The following is a 13,257-nucleotide window of genomic DNA, read 5'->3' on the forward strand; positions in this document are numbered from 1 at the left end:
TCAAATGGAATAAAACTGATTTGAAACGGGGAGTGACTATCTGAATAAGAAATGCTCATTTTTGTTTTTCGTAGCAAAACATTTAGCTATGTAGTGCCTTAATGAAGACGACCGAAGACTGGAAAGAGCATGCCTATACTTGAATATACACTGAGAGTACAAAACATTAATAATCTAACTTGCTTTTTAGATGACATAGACTACAATCCCTTTTTGATGTCACTTGTTAAATCCACTTCAATCAGTGGAGGAGACAGGTTAAAGAAGGATTTTTAAGCTTTCAGACAATTGAGACATGGATTATGTATGTGTACCATTCAAAGGGTCAATGGGCAAGACAAAAGATTGAAGTGCCTTTGAACGGGGTATGGTAGTAGGTGCCAGGCGCACTGGTTTGTGTCAAGAACTGCAACGCTGCTGGGTTTCTCACACTCAACAGTTTCCTGTGTGTAACAAGAATGGTCCACCACCCGAAGGACATCCAACCAACTTGTCTCAATTGTGGGAAGCATTGCAGTCAACATGGGCCAGCATCCATGTGGAACGCTTTCAACACCATGCCCTGATGAATTGAAGCTGTAATGAGGGGAAAAGGCGCGGGGGGAATACAACTCAATATTGGGAAGATGTTCTTAATGTTTTCTACACTCAGTGTATATTATATACCCAGCTATTCATGTGGAGCTCTCACTGTGTTTAGTGTGACCTCACTTCCTGTTGCTCACACCTGACAGACTAGATACCTTTTTATTCAATGTTCATTATGTTAGAGATTACAAGAAGAAGCGTCTACATTCAGTTCCACTTGGTAAAGCGTTGTTGTCCCAACATTGGGCAATCCAGTTGATTTGAATGGAAGTGGAGAAGATTTTTATCTTTTGAGGTTGAACAATCTGAATATTTTGTCCCCCCAAAAATCCCCCAAAATCAGGAAGACAATTTCAAATCGAGGATAGCCATGTTCAGCAGCAACAAATCAACACCAAAACCCCTTCCTGCAGCAGACCCCTTCCAAACAGAGGACCCCTTCAAATCAGACCTCTTCAAAGGTAACTTTATAAATATATTATACCAAATGAATGTTTATGCAAAATAGTTGTCGGAACCATATTATCGGAACCATATTGTTGGAACAATTCTGGAATGATTCTAATTCCATGGCTAGGACTGTATGTTCCAGAGGCTATGAGGTTCTATTCCTTTAGAGAAAAGTGTGTGGTCTACATGTGCTTGGCTAATGAAGTACACCTGAACAGAACAGAAAGGCCTCCACGTGGTATATGCTCCACCGTTAATGAGAAATGTTTCCATCCACAAGGATCTTTGTCACATTTTGTCTCAATCCTCTCAGATCCATTTGGAGCAGATGATCCCTTCAAAGAGAGTGATCCATTCAAGGGTGCTTCCTCAGACTTCTTCAAGAAAACGACCGATCTGTTTGCCTCAGCAGATCCCTTCAGTAGAAAACCTACTCCCCCCATCAAGGTAATACATGTTGAATTACTGGCAGAATTATTTAATGTATTATTTTCTATGGTCATTTATTTACAGTATGTCATATTTGAATACATTTATATTGAATTATAAGCTGGGTGGTTCGAGCCCTGAATTCTGATTGGCTGACAAACGTGGTGTATAAGACCGTATACCACGGGTATGACAAAACATTTATTTTTACTGCTCTAATTATGTTGGTAACTAGTTTATAATAGCAATAAGGCACCTCGGGGGTTTGTGGTATATGGACAATATATCACGGCTAAGGGCTGTATCCAGGCACTCAGCGTTGCGTCGTGCGTAAGAACAGCCCTTAGCCGTGGTATATTGGCCGTATCGCTTAAATTCTATTGTATGTAATTTTTGGTCATATTTATTGAATATATTGGTATTGAAATGACATCTGTTTTCAGTTGAATGAATGTATCTTGATGGAGTTGATCTTAGTGGTGTTTCTATTCCTGTCTCTGTCTCAGCCTGGTGGAAGTCTGTCTGGTAGCAGGAATCTGTTAACCTCCCACAGCCCCCGGCCCAGCCCCAGCCCCAAGCCTACAGGTACCTCTCCTCTGCAATATACAACCTCTCAACCCTTTACACACACACACACACACACACACACACACTTGCTATTGAAGCAATGTGACACACAATTGCTATACATTTGAATCACTGTTTTTAGTCAGTGCACTCCAGATACGTTAGCTGCAATTGACATTTACAGTAAAAAAAAAAAAAAAAAGGTTTCTGACTTTTCAGCATCCTATCAGTTATGAAGATAATGTGCTGTATCTTTCAAAAAGCAGCAGCTATCAAAGTATTTGTTTTTCTAAAGCTGTTTTCTGCTATGTCAGAGAACATTTACAACCTGGTCATTAAGTACTCTGAATTTCACAAGATTTAGAAGACGAAAAGGATAATCAAACTCCTATCTGTATATCACTAAGATACATCCATCTGTATATCACTAAGATACATATGTCTGTATATATCGCTAAGATACATCTGTTTGTATATCGTTAAGATACATCTGTCTGTATATCGCTAAGATACATCTATCTGTATATCGCTAAGATACATCTGTCTGTATATCGCTAAGATACATCTATCTGTATATCGTTAAGAGAAAAGGAAAGTTGTGCTAGACTTCTGAATAAAAGCCCTCATTCACTGCTGCCCAGGTGACGTGTTCCTGCACATTTTAGACTTTATTTCTGGGCATTCGTTTGTGGAATACAATTTGAAACTCACTGTAACTTCATATTTTCCTGTGGCGGAGGTCTATATTTAGTAGGCTACCTACGCATTTAACTGCTGGCCAACTAAAAATAACCTTGGAAAAACAGGAGTTGCAGTGGAGGCCAAAAATAACAAACTCTGTGTGTCTGCGTGTGTTTTTGTCTGCGTGTGTGTGTGTCTGCGTGTGTGTGTGTCTGCGCGTGTGTGTGTCTGCGCGTGTGTGTGTCTGCGCGTGTGTGTCTGCGCGTGCGTGTGTCTGCGCGTGCGTGTGTCTGCGCGTGCGTGTGTCTGCGCGTGCGTGTGTCTGCGCGTGTGTCTGCGCGTGTCTGCGCGTGTCTGCGCGTGTGTGTGCGTGTGTGTGTGTGTGTCTGCGCGTCTGAGTGTGTCTGCGTGTGCGTGTTTGTCTGCGTGTTTGCATGTGTGCGTGTTTGCGTGTGTGTGTGTGTGTGTGTGTGTCTGAGTGTGTCTGTGTGACTTGAAAACGAACAACCAGAACACTCGCACCCCTGCTTTAACCAGTTCAGCTCTCCTCTTCCCCCCTCTCCTCCTCCCCTCTTCTCCATCCCCTGTTCATTCCCTTCATCCTCCGCTATTGAACTGCGGGCCTTTATGCCTCAGTCACTGAGAGAGGAGGAAGTTGGTTTAAGTTAGGGCTAACACTCCTACGCACCAGTGAAACGACACCCCTCCACAGGAATAAGGGACACACTGTGGGGGAAACTTAGAGCTATGCCACGAGAAGGAAAACACTGTGTAACACACATCATACTGCCCCTTTATCGCCAGTCACACACATTCTCAAGTCACAACAGAGTCGTTTCATGCCATTTCAGCAAGCCATGACACCCACCATCTCAGAATATTCAGAAATTGTTTCTGTAGTTAGAATCAGGTAAGATTGGCATTTCTAAAACATTATTTCAGTTGTAATTTAATTTCTGACATTAAACTAATTTGATTGCCCCCAAATTGGCTATTAAAATGTATAGGATTCAGATAATATTCCATAAATATAGTACCCAAAATCTGATTTGGACCAAACATCTTCCTACCAATGAATCAGACATTAGGAATCTCCAAGAGATGGTCAAAAACCACCCACGGAACCCCCCACACCCCATGTCAATTTAAAATGGCCAATTTGGGTGCAGTTAATTAACTTAATTTCTCAATTATCAAATTACAGTGCATTCGGAAGGTATTCAGACCCATTAACTTTTTTTACAGCCTTATTCAAAAATGGATTAAATAAAACATTTTCCTCATCAATCTACACACAATGCCCCATAATGACAAAGCGAAAACAGATTTTTATAAATTTGTGCAAATTTATAAAAACTTCTAAACAGAAATACCTTATTTACATAAGTATTCAGATCCTTTGCTATGAGAACTGAAATTGAGCTCAGGTACATCCTGTTTCCATCATCCATGAGATGTTTCTACAACTTGATTGGAGTCCACCTGTGATAAATTCAATTGATTGGACTTGATTTGGAAAGGCACACACTTGTCTATAAAAGGTCCCACAGTTGACAGTGCATGTCAGAGCAAAAACCAAGCCATGAGGTCGAAGGAATTTTCCGTAGAGCTCCGAGACAGGATTCTGTCGAGGCACAGATATGGGGAAGGGTACCAACAAATTTCTGCAGCATTGAAGGTCCCCAAGAACACAGTGGCCTTCATCAATCTTAAATGGAAGATGTTTGGAATCACCAAGATTCTCCCTAGAGCTGGCCGCCCGGCCAAACTAGTCAATCAGGGGAGAAGGGCCTTGGTCAGGGAGGTGACCAGTCCTCAGTAAAAGGCACATGACAGCTCGCTTGGAGTTTATTATTTAAACATCTTTTAGGGGGTAGATCAGCTTTAATATTGCAGATAGATTGTAGCTTCCATCAATGTAATTGTCTGCATCACTTCCAATCCCCCATATATTTTTTTGTGTGTATATATATATATATATATATATATATATATATATATATATATATATATATATATATATATACACACACACACACACACACACACACACACACACACACACACACACACACACACACACACACACACACACACACACACTACTGTTCAAAAGTTTGGGGCCACTTAGAAATGTCCTTGTTTTTGCATATTTTTTTTGTCTGTTTAAAATAACATCAAATTGATCAGAAATACAGTGTAGACATTGTTAATGTTGTAAATGACTATTGTAGCTGGAAACAGCAGATTTTTTTTAATGGAATATCTACATAGGCGTACAGAGGCCCATTATCAGCAACCATCACTCATGTGTTCCAATGGCACGTCGTGTTAGCTAATCCAAGTTTATCATTTTAAAAGGCTAATTGATCCTTAGAAAACCCTTTTGCAATTATGTTAGCCCTGATTAAAGAAGCAATAAAACTGGCCTTTAGACTAGTTGAGTATCTGGCGCATCAGCATTTGTGGGTTCGATTACAGGCTCAAAATGGCCAGAAACAAAGGACTTTCTTCTGAAACTCGTCAGTCTATTCTTGTTCTGAAAAATGAAGGCTATTCCATGTGAGAAATTGCCATGAAACTGAAGATCTCGTACAACGCTGTGTACTACTCCCTTCAAAGAACAGCGCAAACTGGCCCTAACCAGAATAGAAAGAGGAGCGGGAGGCCCCGGTGCACAACTGAGCAAGAGGACAAGTACATTAGAGTGTCTAGTTTGAGAAATAGACGCCTCACAAGTTCTCAACTATCAGTTTCATTAAATAGTACCCTCAAAACACCAGTCTCAATGTCAACAGTGAAGAGGCGACTCCGGGATGCTGGCCTTCTAGGCAGAGTTTCTTTGTCCAGTGTCTGTGTTCTTTTGCCCATCTTAATCTTTTATTTTTATTTGCCAGTCTGAGATATGGCTTTTTCTTTGAAGGCCAGCATCCCGGAGTCGCCTCTTCACTGTTGACGTTGAGACTGGTGTTTTACTAACTACAGAAACGATTTCAGAACAATCTGAGATGATGGGGGTCAGTCCTTTTTCTTGTGCTTTTTGAGGTGGAACGACCCAACAAACAAATATTTTGTTAAAATGGTTTATTTATTTTTCTGAAACCTACAGTTGGAAATGTATTTGTTAAGTCAAAAAGGCATACCGCAGTGTTTGAAAACCACCACAGTGCTGCTCACAGTAACCCAGCACAGTGCTGCTCACAGTAACCCAGCTCAGTGCTGCTCACAGTAACCCAGCTCAGTGCTGCTCACAGTAACCCAGCTCAGTGCTGCTCACAGTAACCCAGCTCAGTGCTGCTCACAGTAACCCAGCTCAGTGCTGCTCACAGTAACCCAGCTCAGTGCTGCTCACAGTAACCCAGCTCAGTGCTGCTCACAGTAACCCACCACAGTGCTGCTCACAGTAACCCACCTCAGTGCTGCTCACAGTAACCCACCTCAGTGCTGCTCACAGTAACCCACCACAGTGCTGCTCACAGTAACCCAACACAGTGCTGCTCACAGTAACCCACCACAGTGCTGCTCACAGTAACCCACCTCAGTGCTGCTCACAGTAACCCACCACAGTGCTGCTCACAGTAACCCACCACAGTGCTGCTCACAGTAACCCACCACAGTGCTGCTCACAGTAACGCTTAGTTCTGTAATTAGTTAATCAGATGCGTACGTCATTCTTCAAGCTCTAATATTTAGGTTTGGAAAGTCCTAGTAAATACTGCATACCCCCTTCTCTGGATTCTCTCTATGTGGTTTCCCAGGCAGCTTCAATAACTAGTTTGTTCCCTGGATGTTTCCAAATGAAGTGTGTTTGGTTGTTTTCTTAAGTGTTTTTATGGTTGTTGTTCTGTTGTAGATGGCTTCGGAACAGTGGACCCTTTCGGTGGCAACGCTTTTGGAGGAAAGAGTGGATTCGCAGACTTCAGTCAAATGTCCAAAAAGGTAGGTTACAGTAAACCCACTGTCTGACTGTCAAGGCAACGAGATGTAGGCTCTTAACTAAAAGCTTATGTATAATATAGTACCTCTGTTGTAAAAAAACTTAATTTTGGATGTATTTTTTTGTCTTTATTCTGGCGTTGTGAGCAGAAACCAATCAACCCCGTGCTACCACCTAAAAACACACCCAACAGGCCTGCACCTCCTTATGGTAGGTGTGCGTGTTTGTGAGTGTGTATCCGGGTGTGTGCGTGTGTGTGCATGTGTGTGCGTGTGTGTGCGTGTGTGTGCGTGTGTGTGAGCAGTCATGCACGTGTTTCTGTGCTCACACTAATATGAGAAGGAAGTCAATGTGATGGTACTTATAAAACACAGTTCTTCCTTTTAGTTAGCAAAAAAAAAGTGATACTGTAAGTTAAATCAAAGGAACAGAAAATAACTCTAAAAACGGAGGCGTAGAAGCTAGGTTTAAAACACTTTTCTAGGGTAATACCACAAGACTAAAATAGACACTTCTATTATTAAATCGGTTTATCGAATTCATTTTCTTTAAAAAACATTCTGTAGTCAGTCTCTTGTTTATTGTGGCTATGTCTTCAATGGCACTCTATTCCCTACACAGTGCCACCTATTCCCTACACGGTGCCACCTATTCCCTACACGGTGCCACCTATTCCCTACACGGTGCCACCTATTCCCTACACGGTGCCACCTATTTCCTACACGGTGCCACCTATTCCCTACACGGTGCCACCTATTTCCTACACGGTGCCACCTATTCCCTACACGGTGCCACCTATTCCCTACACGGTGCCAGGAGTTAGTTAGGAGGAGTTAGTTAGTTAGGAGTTAGTTAGTTAGGAGGAGTTAGTTAGTTAGGAGGAGTTAGTTAGTTAGGAGGAGTTAGTTAGGAGGAGGAGTTAGTTAGATATTTAGTTAGGAGGAGTTAGTTAGATATTTAGTTAGGAGTTAGATATTTAGTTAGGAGTTAGTTAGTTAGGAGGAGTTAGGAGGAGTTAGTTAGTTAGGAGGAGTTAGTTAGTTAGGAGGAGGAGTTAGTTAGTTAGTTAGGAGGAGGAGTTAGTTAGTTAGTTAGGAGGAGTTAGTTAGTTAGTTAGTTAGTTAGTTAGTTAGGAGGAGTTAGTTAGTTAGGAGGAGTTAGTTAGTTAGAAGGAGTAGTTAGTTAGAAGGAGGAGTTAGTTAGTTAGTTAGAAGGAGGAGTTAGTTAGTTAGTTAGTTAGGAGGAGTTAGTTAGATATTTAGTTAGGAGGAGTTAGTTAGATATTTAGTTAGGAGAAGTTAGTTAGTTAGTTAGATATTTAGTTAGGAGAAGTTAGTTAGTTAGATATTTAGTTAGGAGAAGTTAGTTAGTTAGGAGGAGTTAGTTAGATATTTAGTTAGGAGGAGTTAGTTAGATATTTAGTTTGGAGGAGTTAGTTAGTTAGGAGAAGTTAGTTAGTTAGTTAGTTAGATATTTAGTTAGGAGAAGTTAGTTAGTTAGGAGGAGTTAGTTAGATATTTAGTTAGGAGGAGTTAGTTAGTTAGTTAGTTAGGAGGAGTTAGTTAGTTAGTTAGTTAGTTAGTTAGGAGGAGTTAGTTAGATATTTAGTTAGGAGGAGTTAGTTAGATATTTAGTTAGGAGAAGTTAGTTAGTTAGTTAGGAGAAGTTAGTTAGTTAGATATTTAGTTAGGAGAAGTTAGTTAGTTAGGAGGAGTTAGTTAGATATTTAGTTAGGAGGAGTTAGTTAGTTAGTTAGGAGGAGTTAGTTAGTTAGGAGGAGTTAGTTAGATATTTAGTTAGGAGGAGTTAGTTAGATATTTAGTTAGGAGAAGTTAGTTAGTTAGGAGAAGTTAGTTAGTTAGATATTTAGTTAGGAGAAGTTAGTTAGTTAGATATTTAGTTAGGAGAAGTTAGTTAGTTAGATATTTAGTTAGGAGAAGTTAGTTAGTTAGGAGGAGTTAGTTAGATATTTAGTTAGGAGGAGTTAGTTAGATATTTAGTTAGGAGGAGTTAGTTAGATATTTAGTTAGGAGGAGTTAGTTAGGAGAAGTTAGTTAGTTAGTTAGGAGAAGTTAGTTAGTTAGATATTTAGTTAGGAGGAGTTAGTTAGATATTTAGTTAGGAGAAGTTAGTTAGTTAGTTAGTTAGTTAGTTAGGAGAAGTTAGTTAGTTAGATATTTAGTTAGGAGAAGTTAGTTAGTTAGATATTTAGTTAGGAGAAGTTAGTTAGTTAGATATTTAGTTAGGAGAAGTTAGTTAGTTAGATATTTAGTTAGGAGAAGTTAGTTAGTTATTTAGTTAGGAGGAGTTAGTTAGTTAGTTAGTTAGTTAGTTAGTTAGTTAGTTAGTTAGTTAGTTAGTTAGGAGGAGTTAGTTAGATAGTTAGTTAGTTAGTTAGTTAGTTAGTTAGTTAGTTAGGAGGAGTTAGTTAGTTAGTTAGTTAGTTAGTTAGTTAGGAGGAGTTAGTTAGTTAGATAGTTAGTTAGGAGAAGTTAGATATTTAGTTAGGAGAAGTTAGTTAGATATTTAGTTAGGAGGAGTTAGTTAGGAGTTAGTTAGTTAGAAGGAGGAGTTAGTTAGATATTTTGTTAGGAGTTAGTTAGTTAGGAGGAGTTAGTTAGTTAGGAGGAGTTAGTTAGTTAGGAGTTAGTTAGTTAGGAGGAGTTAGTTAGTTGGAGTTAGTTAGTTAGAAGGAGGAATTAGTTAGATATTTAGTTAGGAGGAGTTAGTTAGTTAGGAGGAGTTAGTTAGTTAGGAGGAGTTAGTTAGTTAGTTAGTTAGGAGGAGTTAGTTAGGAGTTAGTTAGTTAGTTAGGAGTTAGTTAGTTAGGAGGAGTTAGTTAGTTAGGAGGAGTTAGTTAGAAGGAGGAATTAGTTAGATATTTAGTTAGGAGGAGTTAGTTAGAAGGAGGAGGAGTTAGTTAGATATTTAGTTAGGAGGAGTTAGTTAGTTAGGAGTTAGTTAGTTAGGAGTTAGTTAGTTAGGAGTTAGTTAGTTAGTTAGAAGGAGGAATTAGTTAGATATTTAGTTAGGAGGAGTTAGTTAGTTAGAAGGAGGAGTTAGTTAGTTAGTTAGGAGGAGTTAGTTAGATATTTAGTTAGGAGAAGTTAGTTAGTTAGTTAGTTAGGAGAAGTTAGTTAGTTAGATATTTAGTTAGGAGAAGTTAGTTAGTTAGGAGGAGTTAGTTAGATATTTAGTTAGGAGGAGTTAGTTAGATATTTAGTTAGGAGGAGTTAGTTAGTTAGTTAGTTAGTTAGGAGAAGTTAGTTAGTTAGATATTTAGTTAGGAGAAGTTAGTTAGTTAGGAGGAGTTAGTTAGATATTTAGTTAGGAGGAGTTAGTTAGTTAGAAGGAGGAGTTAGTTAGATATTTTGTTAGGAGTTAGTTAGTTAGGAGGAGTTAGTTAGTTAGTTAGGAGGAGTTAGTTAGTTAGGAGGAGTTAGTTAGTTAGGAGGGGTTAGTTAGTTAGGAGGAGTTAGTTAGTTAGGAGGAGTTAGTTAGTTAGGAGTTAGTTAGTTAGAAGGAGGAATTAGTTAGATATTTAGTTAGGAGGAGTTAGTTAGTTAGTTAGTTAGTTAGTTAGTTAGTTAGAAGGAGGAGTTAGTTAGATAGTTAGTTAGGAGGAGTTATTTAGTTAGGAGAAGTTAGTTAGTTAGTTAGGAGAAGTTAGTTAGTTAGATATTTAGTTAGGAGAAGTTAGTTAGTTAGGAGCAGTTAGTTAGATATTTAGTTAGGAGGAGTTAGTTAGATATTTAGTTAGGAGGAGTTAGTTAGATATTTAGTTAGGAGAAGTTAGTTAGTTAGTTAGATATTTAGTTAGGAGAAGTTAGTTAGTTAGATATTTAGTTAGGAGAAGTTAGTTAGTTAGGAGGAGTTAGTTAGATATTTAGTTAGGAGGAGTTAGTTAGATATTTAGTTTGGAGGAGTTAGTTAGTTAGGAGAAGTTAGTTAGTTAGTTAGTTAGATATTTAGTTAGGAGAAGTTAGTTAGTTAGGAGGAGTTAGTTAGATATTTAGTTAGGAGGAGTTAGTTAGTTAGTTAGTTAGTTAGGAGGAGTTAGTTAGTTAGTTAGTTAGTTAGTTAGTTAGGAGGAGTTAGTTAGATATTTAGTTAGGAGGAGTTAGTTAGATATTTAGTTAGGAGAAGTTAGTTAGTTAGTTAGGAGAAGTTAGTTAGTTAGATATTTAGTTAGGAGAAGTTAGTTAGTTAGGAGGAGTTAGTTAGATATTTAGTTAGGAGGAGTTAGTTAGTTAGTTAGGAGGAGTTAGTTAGTTAGGAGGAGTTAGTTAGATATTTAGTTAGGAGGAGTTAGTTAGATATTTAGTTAGGAGAAGTTAGTTAGTTAGGAGAAGTTAGTTAGTTAGATATTTAGTTAGGAGAAGTTAGTTAGTTAGATATTTAGTTAGGAGAAGTTAGTTAGTTAGATATTTAGTTAGGAGAAGTTAGTTAGTTAGGAGGAGTTAGTTAGATATTTAGTTAGGAGGAGTTAGTTAGATATTTAGTTAGGAGGAGTTAGTTAGATATTTAGTTAGGAGGAGTTAGTTAGGAGAAGTTAGTTAGTTAGTTAGGAGAAGTTAGTTAGTTAGATATTTAGTTAGGAGGAGTTAGTTAGATATTTAGTTAGGAGAAGTTAGTTAGTTAGTTAGTTAGTTAGTTAGGAGAAGTTAGTTAGTTAGTTAGATATTTAGTTAGGAGAAGTTAGTTAGTTAGATATTTAGTTAGGAGAAGTTAGTTAGTTAGATATTTAGTTAGGAGAAGTTAGTTAGTTAGATATTTAGTTAGGAGAAGTTAGTTAGTTATTTAGTTAGGAGGAGTTAGTTAGTTAGAAGTTAGTTAGTTAGTTAGTTAGTTAGTTAGTTAGTTAGTTAGTTAGTTAGTTAGTTAGGAGGAGTTAGTTAGATATTTAGTTAGGAGGAGTTAGTTAGTTAGTTAGTTAGTTAGTTAGTTAGGAGGAGTTAGTTAGTTAGTTAGTTAGTTAGTTAGTTAGTTAGTTAGTTAGTTAGTTAGGAGGAGTTAGTTAGTTAGATAGTTAGTTAGGAGAAGTTAGATATTTAGTTAGGAGAAGTTAGTTAGATATTTAGTTAGGAGGAGTTAGTTAGGAGTTAGTTAGTTAGAAGGAGGAGTTAGTTAGATATTTTGTTAGGAGTTAGTTAGTTAGGAGGAGTTAGTTAGTTAGGAGGAGTTAGTTAGTTAGGAGTTAGTTAGTTAGGAGGAGTTAGTTAGTTGGAGTTAGTTAGTTAGAAGGAGGAATTAGTTAGATATTTAGTTAGGAGGAGTTAGTTAGTTAGGAGGAGTTAGTTAGTTAGGAGGAGTTAGTTAGTTAGGAGGAGTTAGTTAGTTAGTTAGTTAGGAGGAGTTAGTTAGGAGTTAGTTAGTTAGTTAGGAGTTAGTTAGTTAGGAGGAGTTAGTTAGTTAGGAGGAGTTAGTTAGAAGGAGGAATTAGTTAGATATTTAGTTAGGAGGAGTTAGTTAGAAGGAGGAGGAGTTAGTTAGATATTTAGTTAGGAGGAGTTAGTTAGTTAGGAGTTAGTTAGTTAGGAGTTAGTTAGTTAGGAGTTAGTTAGTTAGTTAGAAGGAGGAATTAGTTAGATATTTAGTTAGGAGGAGTTAGTTAGTTAGAAGGAGGAGTTAGTTAGTTAGTTAGGAGGAGTTAGTTAGATATTTAGTTAGGAGAAGTTAGTTAGTTAGTTAGTTAGGAGAAGTTAGTTAGTTAGATATTTAGTTAGGAGAAGTTAGTTAGTTAGGAGGAGTTAGTTAGATATTTAGTTAGGAGGAGTTAGTTAGATATTTAGTTAGGAGGAGTTAGTTAGTTAGTTAGTTAGTTAGGAGAAGTTAGTTAGTTAGATATTTAGTTAGGAGAAGTTAGTTAGTTAGGAGGAGTTAGTTAGATATTTAGTTAGGAGGAGTTAGTTAGTTAGAAGGAGGAGTTAGTTAGATATTTTGTTAGGAGTTAGTTAGTTAGGAGGAGTTAGTTAGTTAGTTAGGAGGAGTTAGTTAGTTAGGAGGAGTTAGTTAGTTAGGAGGGGTTAGTTAGTTAGGAGGAGTTAGTTAGTTAGGAGGAGTTAGTTAGTTAGGAGTTAGTTAGTTAGAAGGAGGAATTAGTTAGATATTTAGTTAGGAGGAGTTAGTTAGTTAGTTAGTTAGTTAGTTAGAAGGAGGAGTTAGTTAGATAGTTAGTTAGGAGGAGTTATTTAGTTAGGAGAAGTTAGTTAGTTAGTTAGGAGAAGTTAGTTAGTTAGATATTTAGTTAGGAGAAGTTAGTTAGTTAGGAGCAGTTAGTTAGATATTTAGTTAGGAGGAGTTAGTTAGATATTTAGTTAGGAGGAGTTAGTTAGTTAGGAGTAGTTAGTTAGTTAGTTAGGAGAAGTTAGTTAGTTAGATATTTAGTTAGGAGAAGTTAGTTAGTTAGGAGGAGTTAGTTAGATATTTAGTTAGGAGGAGTTAGTTAGTTAGTTAGTTAGGATGAGTTAGTTAGTTAGTTAGTTAGTTAGGAGAAGTTAGATATTTAGTTAGGAGAAGTTAGTTAGATATTTAGTTAGGAGGAGTTAGTTAGGAGTTAGTTAGTTAGAAGGAGGAGTTAGTTAGATATTTAGTTAGGAGAAGTT

General features: G+C 37.6%; 1 protein-coding gene across 2 annotated transcripts in view; it reads left to right on the top strand.

The window, feature by feature from the left end:
• Positions 1-13,257, top strand: part of LOC106569607 (epidermal growth factor receptor substrate 15-like 1) — a 79,627-nt gene that overhangs the window by 46,737 nt on the left and 19,633 nt on the right. For both annotated transcript variants that reach the window (XM_014141137.3, XM_014141138.3), the window contains exons 17-21: positions 932-1,049; positions 1,352-1,485; positions 1,974-2,052; positions 6,569-6,654; positions 6,802-6,862. In XM_014141137.3, coding sequence (XP_013996612.3) covers positions 932-1,049; positions 1,352-1,485; positions 1,974-2,052; positions 6,569-6,654; positions 6,802-6,862 — 478 coding nt within the window. The remainder of the gene's footprint in view (positions 1-931; positions 1,050-1,351; positions 1,486-1,973; positions 2,053-6,568; positions 6,655-6,801; positions 6,863-13,257) is intronic.

Source organism: Salmo salar, chromosome 14, assembly GCF_965601325.2.
Source record: "Salmo salar chromosome 14, fSalSal1, whole genome shotgun sequence".
NCBI lineage: Eukaryota > Metazoa > Chordata > Actinopteri > Salmoniformes > Salmonidae > Salmo > Salmo salar.